Source organism: Rhizoctonia solani, chromosome 3, assembly GCF_016906535.1.
Source record: "Rhizoctonia solani chromosome 3, complete sequence".
Lineage (NCBI taxonomy): Eukaryota > Fungi > Basidiomycota > Agaricomycetes > Cantharellales > Ceratobasidiaceae > Rhizoctonia > Rhizoctonia solani.
Window position 1 is genome coordinate 1,671,745 of NC_057372.1, and position 24,225 is coordinate 1,695,969.

General features: G+C 45.7%; 10 protein-coding genes across 10 annotated transcripts; 2 read left to right on the forward strand and 8 right to left on the reverse strand.

Moving 5' to 3' along the window:
• Positions 1 to 1,126: 1,126 nt before the first annotated feature.
• RhiXN_02926 (Retrotransposable element Tf2 protein) lies at positions 1,127 to 3,129 on the reverse strand (the record flags this gene model as incomplete). The annotated part of the gene is made up of 3 exons (XM_043322743.1): positions 1,127 to 1,661; positions 2,210 to 2,667; positions 2,713 to 3,129. The coding sequence occupies 3 exons, from the start codon at positions 3,127 to 3,129 to the stop codon at positions 1,127 to 1,129; spliced, it is 1,410 nt and encodes a 469-aa protein (XP_043178239.1).
• A 36-nt stretch (positions 3,130 to 3,165) lies between these two features.
• On the reverse strand, positions 3,166 to 3,522 carry RhiXN_02927 (Retrotransposable element Tf2 protein; the record flags this gene model as incomplete). The annotated part of the gene is made up of 1 exon (XM_043322744.1): positions 3,166 to 3,522. One exon carries the CDS (start codon positions 3,520 to 3,522, stop codon positions 3,166 to 3,168), a length of 357 nt encoding a protein of 118 aa, XP_043178240.1.
• Positions 3,523 to 3,761: 239 nt separating this feature from the next.
• On the reverse strand, positions 3,762 to 8,018 carry RhiXN_02928 (Retrotransposon gag protein; the record flags this gene model as incomplete). Its single annotated transcript, XM_043322745.1, has 5 exons — positions 3,762 to 4,140; positions 4,548 to 4,573; positions 5,465 to 5,928; positions 6,058 to 6,343; positions 7,986 to 8,018. 5 exons carry the CDS (start codon positions 8,016 to 8,018, stop codon positions 3,762 to 3,764), a joined length of 1,188 nt encoding a protein of 395 aa, XP_043178241.1.
• A 2,642-nt stretch (positions 8,019 to 10,660) lies between these two features.
• RhiXN_02929 (splicing factor SF1) lies at positions 10,661 to 14,463 on the reverse strand (the record flags this gene model as incomplete). Its single annotated transcript, XM_043322746.1, has 14 exons — positions 10,661 to 11,341; positions 11,400 to 11,847; positions 11,900 to 12,089; positions 12,138 to 12,279; positions 12,334 to 12,364; positions 12,420 to 12,554; positions 12,607 to 12,754; positions 12,807 to 12,983; positions 13,171 to 13,214; positions 13,289 to 13,434; positions 13,488 to 13,526; positions 13,579 to 14,213; positions 14,264 to 14,275; positions 14,340 to 14,463. 14 exons carry the CDS (start codon positions 14,461 to 14,463, stop codon positions 10,661 to 10,663), a joined length of 2,952 nt encoding a protein of 983 aa, XP_043178242.1.
• Positions 14,464 to 14,570: 107 nt separating this feature from the next.
• On the forward strand, positions 14,571 to 16,515 carry RhiXN_02930 (DnaJ domain protein; the record flags this gene model as incomplete). The annotated part of the gene is made up of 14 exons (XM_043322747.1): positions 14,571 to 14,628; positions 14,683 to 14,729; positions 14,796 to 14,813; positions 14,858 to 14,907; positions 14,960 to 15,248; positions 15,297 to 15,319; positions 15,375 to 15,468; positions 15,519 to 15,586; positions 15,646 to 15,691; positions 15,746 to 15,817; positions 15,868 to 16,091; positions 16,143 to 16,245; positions 16,296 to 16,394; positions 16,447 to 16,515. 14 exons carry the CDS (start codon positions 14,571 to 14,573, stop codon positions 16,513 to 16,515), a joined length of 1,260 nt encoding a protein of 419 aa, XP_043178243.1.
• A 569-nt stretch (positions 16,516 to 17,084) lies between these two features.
• Positions 17,085 to 17,672, reverse strand: RhiXN_02931 (autophagy-like protein 8 precursor; the record flags this gene model as incomplete). Its single annotated transcript, XM_043322748.1, has 5 exons — positions 17,085 to 17,148; positions 17,199 to 17,335; positions 17,392 to 17,460; positions 17,511 to 17,566; positions 17,639 to 17,672. The coding sequence occupies 5 exons, from the start codon at positions 17,670 to 17,672 to the stop codon at positions 17,085 to 17,087; spliced, it is 360 nt and encodes a 119-aa protein (XP_043178244.1).
• Positions 17,673 to 18,473: 801 nt separating this feature from the next.
• Positions 18,474 to 19,172, reverse strand: RhiXN_02932 (T-complex protein 1 subunit epsilon; the record flags this gene model as incomplete). Its single annotated transcript, XM_043322749.1, has 2 exons — positions 18,474 to 19,018; positions 19,088 to 19,172. The coding sequence occupies 2 exons, from the start codon at positions 19,170 to 19,172 to the stop codon at positions 18,474 to 18,476; spliced, it is 630 nt and encodes a 209-aa protein (XP_043178245.1).
• A 326-nt stretch (positions 19,173 to 19,498) lies between these two features.
• On the reverse strand, positions 19,499 to 21,664 carry RhiXN_02933 (TCP-1/cpn60 chaperonin family (T-complex protein 1); the record flags this gene model as incomplete). Its single annotated transcript, XM_043322750.1, has 11 exons — positions 19,499 to 19,558; positions 19,615 to 19,682; positions 19,734 to 19,914; positions 19,967 to 20,104; positions 20,161 to 20,346; positions 20,401 to 20,863; positions 20,913 to 21,111; positions 21,168 to 21,332; positions 21,392 to 21,452; positions 21,507 to 21,578; positions 21,626 to 21,664. The coding sequence occupies 11 exons, from the start codon at positions 21,662 to 21,664 to the stop codon at positions 19,499 to 19,501; spliced, it is 1,632 nt and encodes a 543-aa protein (XP_043178246.1).
• Positions 21,665 to 21,773: 109 nt separating this feature from the next.
• RhiXN_02934 (Ras-induced vulval development antagonist domain-containing protein) lies at positions 21,774 to 23,145 on the forward strand (the record flags this gene model as incomplete). Its single annotated transcript, XM_043322751.1, has 6 exons — positions 21,774 to 21,795; positions 21,848 to 22,004; positions 22,049 to 22,105; positions 22,154 to 22,225; positions 22,277 to 22,771; positions 22,821 to 23,145. 6 exons carry the CDS (start codon positions 21,774 to 21,776, stop codon positions 23,143 to 23,145), a joined length of 1,128 nt encoding a protein of 375 aa, XP_043178247.1.
• Positions 23,146 to 23,237: 92 nt separating this feature from the next.
• RhiXN_02935 (succinate dehydrogenase cytochrome B subunit) lies at positions 23,238 to 23,998 on the reverse strand (the record flags this gene model as incomplete). Its single annotated transcript, XM_043322752.1, has 5 exons — positions 23,238 to 23,323; positions 23,370 to 23,561; positions 23,618 to 23,778; positions 23,831 to 23,876; positions 23,938 to 23,998. The coding sequence occupies 5 exons, from the start codon at positions 23,996 to 23,998 to the stop codon at positions 23,238 to 23,240; spliced, it is 546 nt and encodes a 181-aa protein (XP_043178248.1).
• Between the last annotated feature and the right edge of the window lie 227 nt (positions 23,999 to 24,225).

Consider the following 24,225-nt stretch of genomic DNA (forward strand, 5'->3'; position numbering starts at 1 on the left):
TCTGTGCATATATTCTGATTCTTAATAGTAGTTCTTAGTTATTCTCATATACATTTTGTATATAGTAATTCTTTCTTACTCCTGTACTTACACAACTCTTAACAAGCTCTGCCAGTTTGGGCACTTTAAGCTTCTTTGAGCATTTGACAAAGATACTGTATTTGGTGAAACTATCTATGATGACTAAGATAGAATTGCAACTCCCATCTTTTGGTAGGTCAACAATCATATTGTATGACACATGTTGCCATGGTTGAGACAGGAGTTCCAGGGGCTGTGGGGGTATTGATGCATACTTGGTGTTGTAGACACACTTGATACCAGGGAATTTATTCCCATTTTCTCAAATTTAAACAAAGTTAATTGGACTACATTTTTGATCACATGACATTGGTGCTTATATCATATGCTAAGCGCCAAGCCATGTCCCCATCCACACTTATCTCATCATATGTAGCCACCTGATGACATCACTATGACATGTCAGTGACACGTATGCATGAGTAAGGCCAACTGCAGAGCAGGGTTCTTATTGCATATAGTTAGCTTCCATTCTCACATATGTTGTATTTGTAATTAGTCACCCTTGTAATATATAAGGAGGCCAACCAACCATGGTAACACCCAGGTCAATTACCTCTTGTTGCATCCCCCCACTGTACAAGCCCTTACAGGCAGTAAACTACTTAGTCACACACCTTAAGCGTTGATCTCATTGTATTTAGTTAGCTTGTTGACACCTTACTGTGTCTTGCCACTGTAGTATAGTTGGTTGTCATTGTATGTAGCTTGCTTGTTGCCTTAAGCAACTCTTACTTAGAATTACCCAGCCGCAAGCACCCACCTCCTCAATGCCCCTTAAGGATGTCTAGGACACTTGGGCTTCCTTATCTGTTGGCATATTTTGCATGAATCAATGTGCCAGTACGTGTTGGCGTGGATACCCAGCCAGTAGTAGGTGCAGGATACTAACTCCAGGGTGCATTGTCAACCAGGATGTCCTGCCAGTGGGCTATCATGGAAGATGCATAACAAATCTGTCCTTAAAGTTCCTACATCCAGGAGCACAATGTGGCCCTGGTAGAACAGCAGTCCTGCCTCCATTTTGTAATCCTTGAATGCCTGTTTAATGGAGGGAGGGGGCTTTTGATTTGTTCTGTAGAAATTGGAGAATTTCTTCCAAAGATTTGTCCTGATCTAGGGACAACTTGATTTGGCATTGCAATTCCTTTTCTGGCAATACAAGGGCTATGTTGGCAAATGTAGGTTCTGGGAGCATAGTCTGATTGGCAGGTGGAATGTTGGCGGGTGGAATGTTGGTGTGATTGGAACAGCATGAAAGGGCATCTGGTTTTCCCAACTGTTTCCCTGGTTGGTAAACAATTTGGAAGTTATAGCCAGCAAGCAGGAGGTGCCATTGTGCATGGCAGTGGTTAAACATGCGTGACTCCTTCCAATATTCTAGATTGCAGTGATTGGTGAACACAGTTATTGGGTGTGATGTGCCTTCCAGAAATGTTTGCCAGTACTCAAAGGAACGGATGATAGCAAGGAGTTCCTTGTTGTGTGTGTTGTAGTTTTGTTCTGCTCCCTTGAATGACTTGGAGAGAAATCCCAAGGGGTGTAGATGCCCATCTTCCTGCCATTGACTTAGTATGGAGCTGTTACAACCTCCTTATCTATACCACTGGACTTGGACGATTTTTCTGATATTTTTAGTATTTTTTACGAACTCCTTATCTTATGTTTTTCAATCACGTGATCTCGGCGCTTATTATGCTGAGATGCCGCGCCAAGATGCCGTGCCAAGGGCGCTTAGGAGAAATCCATGCTTCTGCACAGCCCGCAGCACACTTCTCATTCCACATGTAGTCTTCTATTCACACATGCACAGACCACATGTACTTAGTAGTTTTGTCTATATATACAACAGGGAAATTGCTTGGAGACCCCAAGTCAATTTTACCTTGTCTCTTACTCATTAGAGAGGGTATTCAGCCAGCTAAGTAGCCGGCCCCCAGCACCAGTAGCCACACTCACCCCTTGATTAACTCATCACACCTCCCAGGCCTAAGGCCCCCTTGCCCATACTCAGTAGTAGTAGTCCGCCTTAAACGGAAGTAGTTAGCCTTAGATACGTAGATTAGATAAACAGTGTCTGTATCAGTTACAGCCTTAAGCACCCGCCACTAGCAAGTACCCACCTTACAGTGGTGTACAACAGGAGCCCAGGGCTGCACCAGAAGCATCTGTTTCCAGGAAGTAGGGTTTTGCAGGATCAGCATGACATAAAACCAGTGCTTTGGTGATGGCATCCTTCAGCCCTTGGAAGGCTTCCTGTTCCTTGGTATCCCACTTCCACAGTGTATCCTTTTTGACTAAATTGTGCAGGGGCTGGGCCATGTGACTGAAGTTGGCAACAAAGCAACAAAGGAAATTGGTAAAGCAAAGGAAGGATTGTACTTCTTTAACCTTGGTTGGGGTTGGCCGCTTTTGTATGGCCTGGATTTTGAGCTTATCCAGGCTAAAACCCTTGTCAGACACAATGATATCTGGGTACTCCACAGAAGTGATGTGGAAGGTGCATTTTGATGCCTTGCAGAACAACTGGTTTTCCATTAAACACCGTAGGACCTCATGGACATGCTGGGTATGGGATGCGTTATCCTTTGAGTAGATTAGTATATCATCAAGGTAGATGATAACACATACATCCAATAAGTCCTTGAACAGTTTGTTCATGAAGTGTTGGAATGCAGCAGGGGCATTTGTGAGACCAAAAGTCATGACCAGGGATTTGTAGAGACCGTACTTAGTGCAGAAGGCAGTTTTCCACTTGTCTCCTTCCTTAACCCAGACATTGTTGTAACCCCATCTTAGATCTAGTTTAGTAAAAACCTTGGCACCACAGAGTTGGGCCATGAGGTTGTCAGGACAGGGTAAGGGGTACACATTCTTTTTTGTCCAGTTGTTAAGGTGTTGGTAATCTACAACCAATTGGTGGGAGCCATCCTTTTTTGGGACAAACATGATGGGGGAACTAATGGAAGACTTGCTGGGGCAGATTTTTCCTGCCTTCAATTTGTCCCTGAGCCAATCCTTGAGTGTGGCAGATTCACCATCAGTCATGCTATACAAGGGCAAGTTAAGGGGGCCTTCTTCTGTTCATTCAATGCCTATATCATAATGCTGGTGAGGGGGAAGCTTGTTGAATTCTTCTTCTCCAAATACCTTAGTGTATTGATGGTACTCAGAGGGTACTCCTTCAAGTGGGTTTGGATCTGCTTCTTCTTCCTTGGCAATGGCTATGTGTTCCAGGGATGCATGGGGAAATGTGATGGTACGTTGGTTCCAATCAATCTCTGGATTGTGGGCGTCCAACCATTTCAAACCTAGGATGGCCAAGTGAGTACCAGTGTTGCAGATGAGGAATGTTTCCATCATCCTTTTGCCATTGTAGGTGAAGGTTAGCATTGCCTTCTTCCAGATCTTGCCAGCCTGGGGGCTCAACCCATCAAGCATAGTTACAGTATGAGGAAAGGGGAGATCAATAAGTGGTAGGCGTAAGGCCTTGGCAGTATGTGGGTGTAGGAAAGATGATGTGGCACCTGAATCAATCAGGACTTCTAGATGTTCTACTTGTTTCTCTGGTTTAATCAAAATTGTGAAAAGTGGGGAGATTTTATTTAGGCTACTAGATATATTACAAATTTTGATAAGCCCAGAGTCCTTAGGGTCCTTGCGTGTGGCAGCAGGTACCCTTAGTCTTTTCCTGAAATGGGTCCAGACTCTTTGCCAATCTTGGCAGCTTCTTTTTTCACTCCTTCCTTGATTGGAGTTTCCTTCCACCTGGTGCAGCATTCTGCAAACTTGTGACCCATTCTTCTGCACTTGATGCAGGCACCAGCAGTGCAACAGTGGTTTTGTTCCTCTTCCAACACATAGTTGGGGTTGTTGGAGAGTTTCCTTGAAGGGGTGGCCTGTTGGCTGGTACTTGTCCCCCTTGCAGGGTTGGGTGACTTGCTAGTCTTACTATCCTTTGGTGGATGGCTAGTGCGCTCTTCTTGAAGCATGTTGTCAATGACAAGGGCTGCGTTTTGCAGCTCAAGGAGTGTACTGTTATAGAGTAGGGTTTTATGACTATGTAATTATATACAGAATATAATAAAGTTATTAATAGATCAGTTATCTATGGATATAAAAGGCAATAGACTAGCTATATAAGGGTAAATTAGGTTAGTAATCAGGGTGATCCCTACACTTAACAAGTAATCAAGCAATTACTGCAGATGCAGGTGGTTGGTTATGCTTATACTTATAGTATGAAAGTTAGTATTAAGTCTTAGTTACCTACTACAATTTATCTGGATTTGTTAGTAATTTATTTGACTGAGATTGCACTCAGTTAAGGTGTATATGCCACTCTCAAGGCCTTAAACTCTCCCAACTGACTTACTCAAGAGGTTCAGGGTTGCCCTAGAGCCTTTCCTAGCTACCCAGTATCTGTTGGGACCTTGCTAGAGGCTATATGCGCCAAGATAACTTACAGGTTAAGTTCAGTGAGCTTAAGAGGCTAAGAAAGCAAAATAAGACACTCTAAACTAAGTTAAGAAGATCTAATAGATCTTCAAGTTCACACAAGGGGTAAGAATGGGATGAAAAGATGATGTATTCAAAGGGTCTCCCTCAAGGGCTTTATATACCCCAGAGGGAGAACAAATAACTATATACATGATGTACAAAAGAGGAAGTTACATGAGAGGTACAGTCTGAGCTATTTGATACATAAAGACCAATTAGTCCCAATAAGTCCTAGTGGGATAGACCCAAGGCTATTTACAGAATGTTCTAGAGCATACATGACTAAATTACATTAGTGTGAATGCTAAAAATAACCTTGAGGCAAGGTAGGATCTCATAGAAAAAGCTAGAAACTTAAATGGTTAGTATCTCCATCAATTTGGCTCAGAATCAGACGATTCCTTTTTGGGAACTGAGATGCTGGAGCCTCCGACTTATTGGTATTTGTCCGCATAGTAATATGCCTATTTCCCGCCGAGATATCGGCGTTGGCGCGCCCCGCTGACCTTTGGCGCTTATTTGCAATGACTAAGCGCCAGCGCTTGCATGCTTACTTGCACTTGTTCTATGGTCTGTAAGTACCGTCCCTACATATAAATGTATGGTACAAAAAATGCTATAAATCATAGAAATAATAGTTTAATCATTCTGCATGATCAGATGTGTATGTATGCAAGCGCAATGAGGAAATAAAGTATAAAAGGTCTTGTAGCACCGTCAGTTTCCAAATATAGTAATGCCTATGCCCATATTTGGATAGAGCAAGTATGATTACTACAGTTTGCACTATTCACTATTGGCAATTAGGGGCACATATGTCTAAATTAGTCATTCCATAACATGTACAAGGGTGGTGCTTGTGGGTTGCTATTTGATGGCTGACCTCCCAGTGGAGGCTGCAGGCAAACTGGCCTCTAAGGGTTGCGTCATTCCAGTCCAGTTCCATAGCTAGGGTCCTGAACTTAGTAATATAGTCTGTGCAGGTGCTGGACTGGGTGAGGGTTGTAATTTTCTGCTTGGCAGCCCTTGTGGTGTCAGGGTTGCTGAATGCTGCCAGAAACTCCAGTTTGAAGCCTTCAACCGTTTGAATGATGGCCCAGTGTGATCCAAGCTGATCAAGGTGAGGGTGGGCCCAGGCCCTGGCGGAGTCTTTCATGTTCATCAAGAGGAATGATAAAACCTCTTGATTGGTTGGGAACATCCGCAAGTTGAGGTGGGTCCAGGCTAGCATCCTTGTGAGCCATTGTTTGGCTTCACTCCCAATCTTGCCTGTATAGGCATCTGGATGATCTACTTTGACCAGGGCTGGATATGCAGCAATTGGAGCTGGTGGAGGAGGGGCAGGGGCTCCAATTGGGGATCAGAGACACAGAGATGGATAGGGAGAAGGGACTTGCAGGGGTGCTGCTCTTTGGGGAACTGGCTGGGCAAAGGCGGGGAGCCCCTTTGGTTGCTTGGGCCAGAAGGAAGGCCCACTAACCAATCCAATAGGCTTGGTCTTTGGTAGGGGGCGTGGTGTTGCTTCCACAACTGGGGGCTTTGTTTCTGGTGTCCTTGGCCCATGGAGTTGGAGGCTTTTGAGCCCATCCTTGACAACATCAACAGTCTGGGAAATGTTTTTGACATTGGTTTGGGTCTTGATTCCCACTTCCTTGACTTCTTCAAGCTTTTGCTCAAGGTTCTTGACTTGGCCAAGGAGGCCAAGGAGAAGGCAGGTGATCTGCTCAAGGGAGACTTCCCCAATTTCAACAAGGGGGGTTGTCTGAAGTTGGGGTCCCAGGTCTCTTTGATCAAAAGGGGACTGGGCTCAAGAGGATGTCCGGGAACGGGTTGCCATGGTAGGTTGGGGGTAGGAGCGGCCAGTGTGAGAGGATGCCTGCAAGGACAAGCAAGTGGGGGTACAGGATGTAATGATGGAATAGGGAGGGGGACTAGTAGGTGCCTTTATCAGGACTTATGAGTGCTTTTCTGTGTGTATATGCTAAACCCTTGCCTCAACTAGCCTTGCATTGGACAGTTCTTACCCTGATCAACTGCCATGGACAGGCGTGATGTGGGGCAGTGCTTCTGCAAGCGGGTGGATTGGCTGTCTAGGGTTGCTAATGGAGGGTGCAGCAACCAGTGGTATGCAGACAATAGGAGTAGTCTGCCTTATAGCAATTTGCTACTACATGGGGGTGGGGGACTTTTGATTATCATGTCCCACAAGGTGGCCCTGATCACATGATTTTGCTTGTGCTAGTACAGGTACTCTTCTTGTTTGCTGATGCTTAGTAGGGTGGTGTGCAGAATGGTTTGCAACCAATGTAAGGTTGATTACCTAGTGTCCTAGATGTCCTTAAGGGCTGTCTAGGTAGCGGGCGCTTGTGGCCATATGGACTTGTAAGAGAAACCACGTAAGGTGGTGTGGGTGCTACCTACAACAACAAACTAAGTATCTACAGTGACCAAAGCCGTGAGGGCAATGACCAGCTATGTAAGTACAACAAGTAAGCCGCTTAAGGTGGTGGTAAGCTATCTACTTAGTAGTTACTGGGCAGTAAGGCCCTTGTACAGTGTGGAGATGCAACAAGAGGTAATTGACCTGGGTGTTACCATGGTTGGTTGGCCTCCTTATATATTACAGAGAGTGCTAATTACAAATACATTGTGTGTGGGAAAAGAAGTAGTCTATATCAAATAAGAACCCTGCTCTGCAGTTGACCTTACTCATGCATACATGTCACTGATGTGTCATAGTGATGTCATCAGGTGGAGGTGGCTACACATGATGAAATAAGGGTGGATGGGGATGTGGCTTGGCACTTAGCATATGATATAAGCGCCAATGTCATGTGATCAAAAAACTTGTCCAATTGCCTTTGTTTAAATTCAAGAAAATGGGAATGAATTCCCTGGTATTGAGTGTGTCTACAACAAGAATGACTCATAAGCAGGATTTGCAGTGCCACTAGAAATTACTAAATAAGGAGAACCTTAGTAATCTCATGAGAGGTATGACTCAACTAAGCTAGGAATAAGGTTCATTTCCCAAGTTAGAGCTAGTCATGTGATGAGCTAGATGTAAAGATATAAATATAATGATTAGTAAGGTACTTGAGCCACATAGATAGAATCTTGTGAAGCTAATATCTCCATGAGATCTTATTGTATGAGCACGTGACAGGCAGCGTTAGAACAAGCAAAAGGAGCTCTATTGAACGATATGTAACACATAAAGTCAATATGAGCATTACATAGAGTAATGACAGGAATAATGGAAAATAAGAGGCAAATGGCCATTAAATCAGAAGGTCAGATATATGCAGATTATTGTGGATGGTGAGCTGTGAATGAAATATTATGTGATACATAACAGTCCCTACAGTCTACACTGCTTTAAGTGGCTTCTCCATTGTACTTACATAGCTTGCCATTGCCCTTATGGCCTTGGTCATTGTAGTCTAGCTGGTCATTGTTGTAGGTAGCTTGCTCACTGCCTTAAGCGGTTCATACTTAGATACACCCAGCTGCAAGCACCCACCTCCTTAATGTCCTTACAGACATCTAGGACACACTTGAACAAATAACATTTTCAATCACATGACTTTGGTGCTTATCCCATATGCTAAGTGCCTTGCCATGTCCCCCTCCTTGCTTAGTCAGCATACATAGCCACCTCCACCTGATGACATCATTATGACATGCCAGTGACATGTATACATGAGTAAGGCCACACTTGGAGCAGGGTTCTTATTTGATACAGTTTTGCATATTATGTATTTGTAATTAGTCTACTTGTAGAATATATAAGGAGGCCAACCAACCATGGTAACACCCAGGTCAATTACCTCTTGTTGCATCCACTCAGTGTACAAGGGCATTACAGCCCAGTAAATACTCAGTTTAGCCATATAGTTGCATCTACTGCCTTAAGCAGCTTATTCATTGTACTTAGGAGTTTGCCATTACCCTTAAGGCCTTGGTTGCCATAGTTAGATAGCTAGTTGTTGTAGGTAGCACTCCCACCACCCTAAGTGGTTTCTCACTTGTATCCCACATGGCCATAAGTGCCTGCTGCCTTGATGCCCCCACAGGACATCTAGGACACTTATAGGTTTTGTAAAGGTCACTATTGGAAAGAGGGACCTTGAACACCTCAGTTTGCACCTTTATCTCATTTTATTTACTGTAGTATTACTTGTGTAAATAATAAGATAAGTACAGATTATTGAAGAAATGTCATATCCATAACAGCTCAGCACCAGAGTCTCAACCTCTTTTCCCCCAATTTACAACAATTTGTTAGGAGTTTTCTATTCCTGATGAACTTAGCATATATTGTGCATATATTCTGTGCATATACTCTGATACTTAATACTAGTTTTGTTATAACCTCCTTACCTATACCACTGGAATTGCCTGATTTTTCTGATATTTTTAGTATTTTTTCCGAACTCAATATCTATTGTTTTTCAATCACGTGATCTTGGCGCTTACCATGCCAAGATGCCGCGCTGAGATACCGTGCCAAGGGCGCTTAGGAGAAATCCACGCTTCTGCGCAGCCTGCAGCATGCTTCTCTTTTCATATAGACCCTTCCTTTCTCACGTGCATTGACTATGTATATACCTTTCACTTGTCTATATAAACAGCAGGAAAATTGCTTGGAGACCCCAAGTCAATTTTACCTTGTCTCATACTCATTGAGGAGGACCACCCAGCCAGCTAAGTAGCTGGCCCCTATTAGTTCTCAGACAATAACCCCCACTTAACTCATCACACCTCCCAGGCCTCAGGCCCCTTTGTCAGTAGTTAGTAGCACGCTGCCTCACGCAGCAAGTAGTATAGCCTAGATAGAAGTAGATACATAGTCTTGCTTGTAGTAGTACGGCCACAAGCGCCCACACCCACTAGCGTGTACCCACCTTACCGTGGTGTACAACAAGTTTATAGCTATTCCCATATACACTTTGTATATAATAATTCTTTCTTACTCCTGTACTTACATGACTCTTAACAGTAGCATAAATACATAGAGTGTAGTTCATCTCCCTTCTTTGTTCCCCAACACTGTACTTATGCTGATTTTGTCACTTTACAACTCCCCTTTACCACATCAAGATTGTGGATTACTGGAAGGTAAGTACATTGTAGCCACTCCTTTTGTTCAAACTATTTGCTCATTTATACCATAATAAAACAACACCAGGGGTTTGCCTTCAATCCATCAAATAGCAATGGATGTACTCCCCACACATATGTCATCTGTATCTATGGAGCAACTATTCTTGTCAAGTAAATTGATTTGTACTTGAGAGCAAAACTGTATTTTGTGAGAACTTGTAGAAGCACTACAAGTTTTTAAGCATTTGATCTGTCAGCATTGTTGGTTCAAATCAAATAATTGCCTTTTAGATTTCAGCAAGTGTATTATGCCAGCAGGAAATGATATTGTTGAATGAATTGTTGACTGTTCCATTTTTAGAAGTCTGCAATATATCACATGGTCTGATAAATGTCAAGACATGCAGCTGTCCCAATTCTTTTTTGATGAGACACATTGAGACAGGCTGCCTGTCACCATCTTGTCTTGTCCCATCCCATCTCATTGCAACCCTATCCATGTCTAAGTTGCCTGCACCATAGCCTGGTTAATGACCTGGGTTGTGGCAGGCTGCAGGTAGATATTGACAATTAACAGGGATGACCACCTAACTGGCATGCTTTGGGAATGTGGGATCCACTGTGGGCTTACCCAGTTGACCATGATCCGTTTTAGTCCCTACTATGCATTACCAGCCCCTAAGGACAGAGAGCACTGGGGCCAGCTTTCTAACTGAGCAACATGCACTTAAACTCAATGGTGAGGTCACGCTGCCATAAATGCTGGATCAGAAGCCAGATATAGCAATTATGTGTATAGACTGCAGTATCTGTATATGTGAGTACTATCACTCTCTGTAGTCCCATACACAAATGCAGAGTTGAGATCAAAATCATGATTGAATTGTTAAACCGGTGCTGCACTCGCATCGCATACGATGTAGTTCTAGCAGATACGTAAATACTAATACCCCCGAAGCGCTCACAACCCCCACTAAGATGCCTGCCCGGCGTTATAGCCCATAGACTGGTAATATTGAGCATAAGCGGCCGCATCCACGCCGGCCGCGCTTGCTCCGCCCGCTGGCGGATACTGTTGGTATCCAGCTTGAGCCCAAGGGGAATTCCCGTTGTAGACGCCGCTCGCCATTCCTCCGTACGGAGGCCGATACCCCTGGTTAACCGTCGGGGTTTGCCACATTTCTGGCCTACGCCACGGAGGAACACTGCTATTAGGATCGAGTCCAGACAGCGGCATTGAACCATCACCACGCCAGACCCCTCCACCCGATTTGTTGCCGCCGGCTCCCTCTCCAAGCTCCGCCATAAGAGACGCATATTCGGAATCGAACGCCTTGTTGCCGGTTGACGGAGTAGAAGTATTCGGTGTAAACGGTGCCTGGGGCGCACCAAAACCATTTGGCTGACCAAAGCCATTGGGATCCCCCCTGCGAGATATGCAGTCACGTGCCATGTGTCCAGTATTTCCGCATGTTCGGCATATGATATTAGCAGTATAATTCCGCTGTTCGGGGCAATCGTACTTGCGATGGCCAACACCAGCGCAGTTTTGGCAGATTTGGTTCTCGTCATCCCGGAGGGTACCATTCAAAGCCGCCAGTTCGCGTAATTGATTCCGTTTGTGGTCATTCTGCCCTTCGGGAGTGGAAGCAGCCTGATAGTGGGTGACATTAGTCAACCTCAAGAGGTACCATACAATGAAAAGTACTTACTGTTTCAATGACCTTATTGATCAGAGCAACGCAGGAAGCAACCTTTTCGTCCGAATCTGCCATAACCAAACAATGAAGGTCTTCCTCGCTGTCATCTGCATACGCGTCGGGTCGACCTTTGCCTTCCTTCACACTACCCTTGCCACGAATACTAATCTTCGCCCCGGATTCCTTCTCCATCTTTTTGAGTGAGTTGCCCCGAGGACCTACAAGCAGGCCGAAAAAGTTTATTTCAGGAAATTCCTTGACAGGAATATATACTTTGTCTTGCGGGCGAAGTGACCTTTTTTGTTGGTGATACTCAGCCGGAGGTCGGAAGTTGGGATCTGATTTCATAGCACGATCCACAAGGCGAACCCGCTCCTCCTCTAGCTTCTTTCGGTAGCGTACCTCTCTGGTATTAGTGCGCCTTCCATGCGAATCGTAAGTTGGCGGAGGCGATGGAGATCTGTAATATCGTTAGTACACAATAATGCTACCTCTTCCTAAGTGTGACATACCGCTCAGATTCCGGTGGAATGAAAGTATTAGTTTGAAGCTTTCGATTAATTTCATCGAGACGAATTTTTACAGCATAGTTATCCAGCTCGCGTTGCGACACGCCACTGGAGGAAATTGCAGTTGGTAGCCCAACTGGCTCACTTTTTGCATCTCCCCAACGACTTTTGCGTTTGCGCGGAAGATCGGGCTCTAAGAATACATGAGCAACGAGGTCCAAACAAACAAAGCAATGCTCACCGGACAGTGTTGCTGAGGTGGGGCCGTAGCCAGGCTCATCCTGGACTACAGAAGAGCGGGGGAAAGAAGAAGGAGAAGCTTGAGCGATTTCGGCTTTGGGTACGTCTTCAATCACAGCAGGACCGAATCGCCGCTTGTTGCCCTGTCAGTAGGTTTTAGCGTTGAGAAAGAGGTAAGGTGGACATATAAAACGTACCAGCGGAATATCGTTGGTACCTGTGATGGCTCTAAATAGGACGTTATTGCGCTGAAGAAAATTTTCTCGAGCCAAACCTGACATACCTTCCAGCTGGCTTCCACATTTTGATAGTTTGTACTGGCACACAGGATGCAGGAGGAAGTGGCGTACAACAGCACTGGGTGATTGCACGTGACGCAGTTGTTTCAAATAGAAATACAACGATTATGACTAAGTCGCTAATTTACTCGGCGCTTTCGTCTTGGATGGTTGGTAGCTGACTCTACTGACATCTTTCTCTTAAAGCTCGGGTCAGCACCTCTCGAGCTGTCCCATCCGGTACCCTTTTCTCTGATAAAACAGGAAACAAAGAATCCATTCGTCCCCGGGCTGTCCTCTCCTGGCAAACACCGAATGAGTGCATCCGATACCTTGGCGTCTGTTGTGAGTTATCTCAGCAGACCAGCTGACCTTACTTGACGCCCACTGACCTAGCGATGTAGTCGTTATACCTCGACGACTCCAATTTGGTAAGACCTGTGAACGTGGAGCAACTTTGAAGCCTCTTGTTGCAAACTCGCTGCTTGCAAGGACATCCCCTACAACCCCTTCATTTTCTGTAGCATGAACACTACAAGTCGAGTAAACGATGCGTTCTACGGACGGAACTAATCGTTATCGTTAGCAGGTATATGATCGCATTATAGTGGATCCATACATTTTGTAGCATGTATTATCATCCTTTTTTGAAACGATGCCAGCGTTTCTAAGCGAGTATCAGAACTATCCTCTGCTGCAGCTTTTTATCCAACAGCTCAAAATTTAACACTCCAGGAAAAATTGACTCCAACTTACTGTCTTGAGTCAGGTAATCCAATCGGTTCACAATCCCAGATCCACTGCACGAAGGATCGAGCAGACTCCATGCATTTGTCAGCTACAAACTACAATCGAAATTAAGAGAAATACTGACATATGAGTCACCAATTTAAATCTTTCGTCCAAAGGGTCTTGTTCAAGAAAATCTCCCAGGATAGTTTCGACATTTTGGCATTTGGCTCTCCGGACCATCTCATGAAGTGTTTTGTACCGCCTCTTGTTTCTCTCGAACGCGATTATCTACCATATACTATGTATGCCAAACAGCTTTCGTCTCGTGGCACTTTACGCACCTTGCCTTTGTTTCCCATTAACGCACTTATATGAGATGTCTATGTTCATGGATCTTAGTTTATTACAAGTCTGGACATGATAAGTTTATACGGAACTCGCCTTATTACCAGGTGCAGCTGTCGCATCAATAACCCAAGCATTTTCCACCGCAGGTGGATCCAACACCACTGCAGGGAAGCAGGAGGCTTTGTCCTGAGCGATCATCTTACCAGTCTTATAAGCTTCATCGTGGTGTAGTTCATGCACAGGATTGAATATTAATAAGTCAGGGACATGGTCATCGAGGCGGAACTGTTTTCTTGACTTGTAATCAATAACAGTATCAAAGGTGAAGTAATCATCAACACACTTTGGGGGGACGCCTGGGTCGCCACACGGGGCGTATCCTTTTGAACTATAGAACTCGATGGCTTGCTCCGTTGTCCAGATATTCCTATTTACTCGCAAATAGCGAGGAATGTTCGCGGAGCGAGGGTCGTCTGGTTGTGCTAATTCTTGATTTGACTTGACGCCTCTTCGAATCTTGAGTTTAGTTAATTCTGCCTGGAGGCGAGTTTTGTGACGATTGACAGCTTGTTTAATAGGACCATCCCCGGCTTGAATGCCCCCTGAGCTGAACAATAAATCATGGACGAGCACCGCGGCGAAATTCTTTGAAAACAAATGTCGGCGCTCGTCCCGCATCATGGGCGTTGCCTCAATTAATGTGGTTATTGTGCCCTTAACTTAGGAGGAAATAAACCGAACTGTCTTTAAATATTAAGATAGGACGCACATTTGAGTGTTTCTAGAGATCCAACCCTCAAGCTATGAGCATTTAATTCCAGATGGAATTTACAGAATTCACGTACCAATTATTAGTGCGCCCATTCGCTTACGATCTTTGGGTGCCGCTAGCGACAAGCAGCCTTTAATTGAAGCCTTCTTGGACTCAATTAGGTCGAGTTTGCTCGCTGCCTCTTTGTAAAAATTCATGAGTGTAGGAGCGACACAAAAGTCAAAAAAACAAAGTTCGCCTGCAAGTTCTGGAATCACTGGATCCCGGAATATGAAATAATCACGTTCTTCCTTCTCTCCTCAATATGGCAGTTGATCTTCACTACTACGAAGTTTTAGGCGTCAAGCCGGAGGCCAGCTCAGGTCAGTGCTTGCTGTGGTTAGTCGTAGCAATGAAGTTGTTGAACGAACAAAAAGCCGAAATCAAGCGAGCATACAAGAAAAAGGCTCTACAAAGTCACCCAGTACGTTCAGTCCTTTAGAATTAGCCGGCTTCAATCAAGGAATCTAAATCCTGGATTTACCCCTAGGATAAAGTGAGCACTATGGTATGTATCATGCTAACTTCCCCGCCGACCCTCCATCTTTACAGAACCCGGATAACCCTACGGCCGCTCAGGATTTCCAGGACATTTCTACAGCGTATTTCACTACGTAACTTACCAACTCCAACAGGGAGCTCACTGGTATTCAGATACGAAACACTTATTGATGATCACAAACGGGCCCACTATGATCGCTTCGGGCGCGACCAAGGAAGCTCCGGCATGTTCGAGGATGATATGAGTGTAGATCCCGACGAGCTGTTTGCGCACTTGTTCGGAGGGATGGGTATGGGACCTGGTATGTTCGACATGGGAGGAATGGGCCCTGAACCCTCGAGAGGCCATGGCCGTAGGAGCCAGGACTCGATCATTACGTATGAGGTTACGCTAGAGGACCTTTACAATGGGAAGAATGTCCAAATGAATATGACTCGAGACGTGAGACAATTATTACTGCGCTACGTCTTGAATTGATTTCCTTGGCAGGTTATCTGCCTTCAATGCAACGGGTATATTCGTTAAGATTCAATATGGCTCTAGACACTGATTCTCCCCTCTCATCAGATCCGGGGGTAGAGCAAAGGCCACACCTACCAAGTGCACTCGGTGTAGTGGAAAAGGTTGGGTCAACGTTAATCAAATGTTAGGGCGCAACCAAGTTAAGAGAAGTCGCTTACTTTCCGGAACTTCTGCTCAGTGTGTTGACAGGTTGGTGTTTCTCGATCTCCTTGCCCCGATTGTGACGGAAAAGGTACCAAAATCAAGGAAAAAGATCGGTAGGTCCTTTAGGTTTCTATATCCGTTATATTGTCCCCCGCCGATGTCATGCTGCTAGGTGTAAGAAATGTAAAGGCAAGAGGACAGTCCCAGAAACCAAAAAGGTTTATTCTTGCATTCTTCAATGATTGGCTTATTCATTGTCCTACGTCGTATAGATCGATTTTGATATCAGGAAGGGTATGGAGGACCGAGCCCGGATTACCTTATCAAAACAAGGCGACCAAGTGGTGCGTTTAATTTCTTTGCTGCGTGTAGCTCTTTCTTAGACGTCTATCAGCCTGGGAAAGAGACAGGCGACTTGATATTTGTTCTTCAACTTCAGGATCACCAGTCTTTTGATAGACACGGCCATAGCCTGATGACGGTTGTCAACATAACACTTTCTGAAGCACTAACTGGATTCAACCGAGTTCTCTTTACTCATCTGGATGGCAGGGGAATTCGGGTTGCGTCTGTCAAGAACAAAATAGTTCGGAGTCAGGACGTAATCAAAATTACTGGGTAAAGTTGGGTCGCATTAAATCGATAGTACTCGACTGATGTAACCCGTAGGGAGGGGATGCCTATACCTAATAGTTCCAGGAAAGGCGATCTTTATGTGACGTTTGTGGTGGATATGCCAGATGATGAATGGCTAAAAGCATTGGATCAAATCGTAAGTTCCGTAGCGATTATGTGCATATCTATCTCTTAAGTGTTCACCAGGCTCTGGAGGCTTTGGTGAAATTGCTTCCTCCAAAAAAGCCAGATCCCCCAGCCAACACCGTTACCGATGTCTCATACACTAATGCAGATACAAGCGAGGTCAGTTTTGTGTCTACTTCCTATAGGCCAATACTCAAGTCTATAGCTTCAGTTTGATGATGAATGGGAAGACTCGGACGAGGAGGAAGAGGAAGAGGGGCCTCAATGTCGGCACCAGTAACCAATACAGAAGTGACCTACACCATACATCAATCTTATGGCCCATTATTGGGGACCGGCCTACCAGGCCCATACACTCTCTTCAGACTTCGTGTATTAACAATCAGTTTACTTTCAAGTATGAATGAATACACGCGCAAGCTCTCTGCTTGGGCGATCATATAGTAGCCCTAACTGTACATTCCTTGACTCATTACCGGATCATAGCACTCAGAGCACGGTTTCTCTAGCACCTCCCGTATTTTGAATGTATGCGGTTCAATGGTGCCACACGGTGACGACGAACAAACTTAGTCTCTAGGACTTTAAAGTATCTTCCACAAGTGAGCCTAAGTTGCTACCAAGTCATTGCTAAACTCAAAAGTTTTAGAAACTAGGCTAAGATATTGCCACGCATTGGTCCAGAAAAGAGCGTCTGTATATGATGAAGATGTAATAAACTATGCCAAGCGACGATATTACAGTATGTATGGGAATGGGAGCCTCCTGAAGGGCGTGCTCCGTAGAGGCAGGAAAATCACATGGTCAAGGCAACACCTTGACATGCCATGTGCAAAGTCTTCCCTACCGCTATTGCTCGGATCCGAATGTGTTCTCTCCAGAGTAAGAAACATACAAAAACCCATCCTCGTCCCTGTGAGGCTAATTAGCACATGACGAATGGGAGTCAGCAAACGAACTTACTTGTGCTCCTCATAAATAGCACTCATCAGTGCGGCCGTGGGCGGTAGAACTTCGTCCACAAAGATGAAGATAGCCTTCTCAGGGGCCAGTTTGATGCGCTTGCGGATAACGTAGACAAATTGCCCAACAGTCAAGTCCTAGGAGACTGCCGATTAGCCAAATTGAAAGAAAATTAATCATTTCCCCCTCTTACCGAAGGCACCAAATACTTCTTCTTGTCGATTGTGGGGATGTCCGTACGGTCAGCTTTCTCGCAGATGACCTGCATACGTGGTTAGGGCGGCATAAGTATGAAACCAAGGCACTACTCACAGGGATGCGATCCGGATATTTCTGTCGGATCCTCTCTGCCTCGGCCTTTCGTTTCTCTGCAAAGACGCGTCAGCCGCGTTATCCTCGTTGAGGAAAGATCGAACAAAGATCAAGGGCGCGATACTCACCGAAAGGGTGCTCATCCTTGAACTTAGAACGCATATCGTATAGTATGAATTAGTATAATGAACAGGTCGTCAGGTAAAGCACTGGGTCGTAAAATCGATTGAGGTGATGGTTGTGGTGGCTGGCAACTCAAGTGGGGAGGTCCTCATGTCTAGGGCGTTTGTTCACGTGCTTTATGATAAATACCGCCACACAACCCTCTGGCGCTGAGCTGCGGTGCTGGAAGCGCCCAGAAGCATGTCAGCTACCTTAAAGGATCGTGTGTGTTGACTTGCGCTTACCCACTGACTCGGTTTGGACGCACGGTGGCTTAACTTGTGGCTACATTTCGCCAGTTTTCCGCTTCCAGTGACAATAGTCCAATTAATCGAGTGGTGGCGAATGCCAATCTAATACAAGATGAACTGTCTTTTGCCCACAAATTGTCAGGTCTCATTGTTGCTGTGACCTGCTCAGTATGGCCTCTGTCAATGGCCAAGATCTCTCATCGATTCTATAATTACTTCACTTCTCACACTCGCGCTTCCCGGTCCGGGGTTCCAATATCAGTCAAGTATTAGAGCTTACCAAAGTTGGTTGCTTTACGTTAGCTGCCTTTGATTCGAATTTTGGCGCGAGTCATATGTATGCCTTGCTCCATCTCTTGCACACTCAGCAATTACCGCAGTTCGGAAGGTTCAGTTACATGTTTATCACTCATAAAATAACTGGTCGTGAGTCATATGTAAAACTAGAGGAATAATCAGTCATAACTCATGTTTACATAAAGCTTTACATTCATGAGGATCCAAGTGGACCTGAGTGATCTGATGAGTGATCTGAAGAGTAATCCACACTTCATTCATCCCCTAGACCGATGCCTAAGCAAATCATGATGGCCTCGACCTCGACCATAACTTCATTGCATGCTTCTTTCGTAACCTCTTCATAAACTTCTGGAATGCGGCTAAGAACTCGCTCAATTTCATCAAACTTGTGTTCAAGTTTTTGAACGTATTTTTTGAAGTCTGGATTCTTTTCCAGAGCAGCTTCGGTCAACTTGTTTGGGAAAAGAGGTCGAAGCGGCTCCAGGGAATGAATAAAACACTCTCCGAACGCCAATAGTTGGTGGGATGTAATTGGGCCATTTGGGTTATGCTCTCTAGTAGTGAGGTCTTCAACGGGCTCCGAGTCTGGGAGACGTTCGATTAGATTGCGAAGCATATTGCACAGATTAATTATTCGACTCCAAATCTCAGGATGGTCCGGAGCTTCCTCACTTCCAATAGCCTCGTCTCCTAAATGATCTTCTACAGGCGACGTAACAAAAGGGCTATCTGGGTGAATCTTTTGTCCTGGATAACGAGGGCCCCAAAGAGCGATAGTTTCTATATTTGACGGAGCTACAAAATAAAAATAAAATAGTCTTAACTTCGTCGCGTATGGCATAATTATATAATCGATGGGCTTACCACTAGGCAACCGTGCAGGAAAATCGTCATCGGTAAGCTCATCCCATATCGTGTTAATAAAACCGAGCTTGGCTGGAGGTGCCATGTTTTTAAGCAGAGATAATACGATATATTGCAGGGACGAAAGGGAAGTGCACACGTCTTGCACTATCGCAATCCCCTGCGGTGTGTCTTTAAGTCCCTTGAACAACGCGTGTTGGCTCTAGAGCTTTGGCCATCAGGTAACAGTCTCCAGTTGTAATGCCCCAGGCCAGACCGCATATACCCATAAAGGATTGGACCCCATCACTCAGCGACATAAGGCAAAGTGTAGGCTTTTCTTTTTCGTAACTAGTTAAAGTGTGATGCTCATCGGAACTATGAAGCTTAATAACATATCATTGCTAAGATACATCCCTCTGCCAACCATGTTCACTCGTCCATGCTTCCGGACGTAATAACATCATCAATCTTCAGCACAGCACGCACCAACTATGACCACAGATTTCAGTGTAATTTAAGGACCAAAGAAGTCGAATTAAACTTACTTGGGTGGCTAGCAAATATTGCTGTCGTTTCGAAATCAGTGGGTCATAAACAAATTGTTTTTTCATATCTATCGTCCTTTAAGTAGGCGAAGTTCTCCCAGAATAGAATGAAAGCTCACCGAAGTTACCCCTGTTATTGCAGTCGATACCATATGTATGAACGTTGTCATTGATCTGTCTGCTCTTGACCTCAGCCAGGGTCTCGATAGGCGATAGGCCGCTATTTTCAGCCAACGCAAGCGGAACAGCATCCAGCGCAGAGGCGAATGCGCGCATGGCATATTGTTCGATTGAAGGGATCTATGGAATCGTTAATTAGCTGAAGCGAGGCTGTGCTTAGCGTATGACACACATCATCTGCTGCTTTGGAGACTGCTACTGAACAGCTAATCTCGGCCGCACCACCACCGTATACAACTCGGTTATCCACTACCAAGTTACGTACTACACATATTGCGTCGTGTAGTGCGCGTTTGGCCTCATCAATGATCTAACATGGCAAAATTAATTCGCGTCTGATGTATGAATGACACGAGTTATCCGTACCATCTTATTGCTACCACGGACGAACACTGTGACTGCACGGCTATTTGCGCACTCTTCAATGACAAGCATCTTATCCCTCGTTGTACCAAACGAGACCTCTCGAACAATCCCTGCTGTTCCAAGTTTCGCCGCAGTAAGATCCTCAAAGCGAGGGACGATACGACCATTCGTGGCGATGGCAATAAGCTGGTGGGCCTCTGGTTCAATATCGGGTGCGCATTCAGTCACATTAACACTCACCTCAATTTCAGGCCCTCCGACCCACCGCACAGCAGGTAACTCATTCTGCATCAACAGGTGGTTTGCTTCGTCGTCGAAACCCCACTGGCAGATCACCAAGTTTGCCCCAGTATCTTTGACGCGCTTGATCATGTCATTGAACTTTTCCTTCTCGTATTCCCTGAGCTTTTTGTACTCCTCCACACTCGTGATATCGAGTTTATGCTTTGTCTTAGGGCGAGGGGGCTCAAATGGGCACGTTAGGATTGCGAGTTTGGCATCGGACACTGAACGCGGCATTTGAGGGTGTGAAAAATCCTTGTCGATTACAACACCCTGGACCAGCGTTGTGTCTTCTAGAGCACCTCCGAGTTTTCCATCAACTTTGATGAGCTCAAAGTCAACGTCCTTTCTTTGAAGATCGGCGACAGAAAGTACTGAGTCGACGGCAATTTGCGCAAACTTTTGGTGGGCTTTCGAGACGCTACGGATTGCTGGTCAGAGGTAATCTAGAATCAATGATAGTGACTCACATTTTGCTACCCAAACTGGTCATAGCTGTCTTGAGTAAATTCTCGGTATTTTCCTTCGAGAATTCAACGGTATCGGAGATTTTGTCAAGGTGATCGACTGCGACTGCACAAGCCTTTTCGAAGCCATCTGCAATTCGAATAGGATGAATGCCCCGGTCAATCAAAGCCTCGCTTTGCTCCAAGAGTGCACCAGCAAGGACTAAAATTGCATATATGTTTTTAGTTTTGAGAGATTCAAGCGCTATGGACACTCACCAACGACACCGGTGGTACCATCACCGATTTCGTCGTCTTGGCTCTTGGAAAGCTGAACCAAAAGCTTGGCGATCTGGTGTTCGACCTCCATTTGCCCCAGAATAGTCGCCCCATCATTTGTGACAGTGATATCACCATCAGGTCCAATCATGATTTTGTCGAGACCTGCAGGATTTTTTGATATGAGCGTCGGCGTCGTAAATTGAGCCAAAGTAAGCACTGACCCTTGGGGCCGAGTGAAGTCTTGACAATATTGGCTACCGTACGTGCCGCGAGAATATGAGACTAGATAAAGGATGGTCAATTGATGAGGACAGAACAAAGACTGAGAACACATACCTTGATAGCCTCGATTCCATAGCTCCTGGTCTTTTTGGCCTGTTCCCGTACAATAATGAACGGCCTACCGTACTAATGAGTGTGTCAGACGCTTATAAGGCATGTCTCATTGAAGTTACCTCGTCAGTTGTGTACACGGCCTGCTGGTTCTGTGCCATTCTATAGCGCGGTTAGAGGGCAAGAGACGCGTCTCGCGAAAAGTAAATGACAAATAACCTGATCCACGGGTTGGGCGCTTAGTCTGTTAACCTCAACCCAACGTCAACTATGGCAACGGTACATCCTTCACGTATGGGTTTTGTACCCCCAGACACCTCTCACCGAGACTCTGACTGGGACAGAAGAAGAACACGAAGTCCAAGTCCTACCAGGGGCCGCAAAAGTAGAAGTCCGGACAATAGACAACGACGGGACCACTCGTCAGACCGAACCAGAAGCAGAGAGACGAGGCGCTCAGAGCGCAGACCCAGTCCGGCTTATGATAACTATGAACGGCCAGTAACCTCATCGCGGAGAGACGGTGGGAGTATGTATTCTTCAAGAGACCCTGCTCATAAGGGTGGCTGGCACGGAGGCACAGGCAGTGATTACATGGAGAGGTATGTACGCACTCGAATCCATTAAGTTTTCCTAAATTTATCTTACAGTCGTCGTCAACAACGGTTGGAAAATACATTTTCAATCTGGCCCCCTTCACCGACACGTCCCGAGGCAGACGAGTGAGCTGCAATGTCACTTCAAATATCTCGGTTGGCTGACCATTTTTTCAGTCATCATGACAAGAAATCCAAGAAGTCCAAACGTAGGAGATACTCTTCGTCTGACAGCTCCGACTCTTCAGATGGTGACCGCTCACGCCGCCGTCGAGATAAACATAAACGACGTCAGAGAGACAAGGATCAGGACAGGGAAAAGAGTCGAAGTCATCGCCATAAGGATAAGGACCGTAAACGCAGCTCTCGTAAGGCCAAATACGATTCCGATACCGACGACTCGGACCAAGACTCTCGCCGACACAAACACCGTGACAGAAGCAAAAGCCGAAGCCGAAGCGTTGACAGAAGGATCAAGGACCTTGATTTGGACTCTAGGTCTAAGAGGTCCGAGGAGCCTCAGGAGAATGAAGACGAGATGTGGGTCGAAAAAGCCCCAACTGCCCCATTCGTACCCGTCCCCGCCACAACATCACAGCAGGAAGTACTGGAAGACGAGGAGATTGGCCCTATGCCTGTTGTTACATCAGGTGGCAAACTAAGCGAACGAGAGTATGTTGCATCATCTGCTCGTATAGCCGACACTGACAATTTCCCTCAGCTATGGTGGGGCTTTACTACGCGGAGAAGGTTCTGCCATGGCGGCCTATATCCAAGACGGCGAACGTATTCCTCGACGTGGTGAAATCGGCCTAACCTCTGATGAAATCGCTCAATATGAAGACGTTGGCTACGTCATGTCCGGCTCTCGACATCGCCGCATGAATGCTGTTCGTATGCGCAAAGAAAACCAAGTCATTTCCGCAGAGGAGAAACGTGGTATCCTTAAGATGCAGAAAGAGGAAAGGGAGAAGCGAGAAAGCATGATTATTGGAGGTTTCAAGGAAATTCTTGAGGAGAAGCTCAAGACAGCCGGACGTCGATAACCGTCTTGTTTCGCATCGTACTTGTACTAATTTACTCTGCAATCATGATTCCAGTACTACGAAATATGTATTTTGGGAGCTGCCTCGGCTGGTTACCAGCCCAATAAACCCACGGTTGTGACTATGCTCAGACCGATCACTGCATAACCTGACCTCTTCACTGCTGTATTGGTCATCACTAAACAAGGGTGAGTAGAATTCCTGGGAGGTTCGCATTCACTCACATCGGCCAGCGTCCCATAATAAATGTCTGATTCCGTTCCACGAGTGGTAACTGAACGACATTCCGAGTGCGCCCTTGACCGTATATTTGAACCATTCGGGAAGGGCAGTTACGAGGTCAACAATGTGCGCTGTGTCAACTGGAACTCCCACTACTGGGCCAGCAAGGTACGCCAGTGCGAATGCATACAAAGCTACATGACAAGCGTGTGAGAATCTTGAAAACAATGGGATCACTAGATGTACCTACCACCACTCAACACACCTCCTGTCACACGGTTCGCAATCGACCCAAGCCAAGTAATTTGAGGCTGGTAAATAGTGAAGTGAGGACTCGAAGGACGCCTGACTCGCTGAGCATTGAGGATATCGGTCGCAGCAGAAGGAGGCAAGGACTCAGTCTGAACAGAGCTACCACACATGTAAACATGTATTTTCCCTTACGTGCACTGGGAGGGCTCACCGGATGAACTGACGAGCCAATGGCGTAGCGCGGGATTGCGATGCGACTAGTTCAATTGTTAATCTTGGTAAGTCTGTATATGACTCTCAACCGAAACAAGTACCTACCAAGTCTGGTGGCGGCCAAGTTTTGACGACGGGTAATAAATCCTATGCGAGAGGCGATCATGTTGTATGCTCGACGAAGAGGAATGGACAAGAGCGGGAAAGGATTCCGGAAGGGACCGGGGCTGTCGGGCACGTGATATTCATCACGTGTTGACCTGGTCTGGGGCGTTTGGTCGACGCACCGGGCTGATTGCGTTCGAATTCACTACCTTGCCACCTATACAACCTCTATCCGCGTTTATCCGCTCGATATATACAACCCAATAATATATACGACATTCAGCGCAT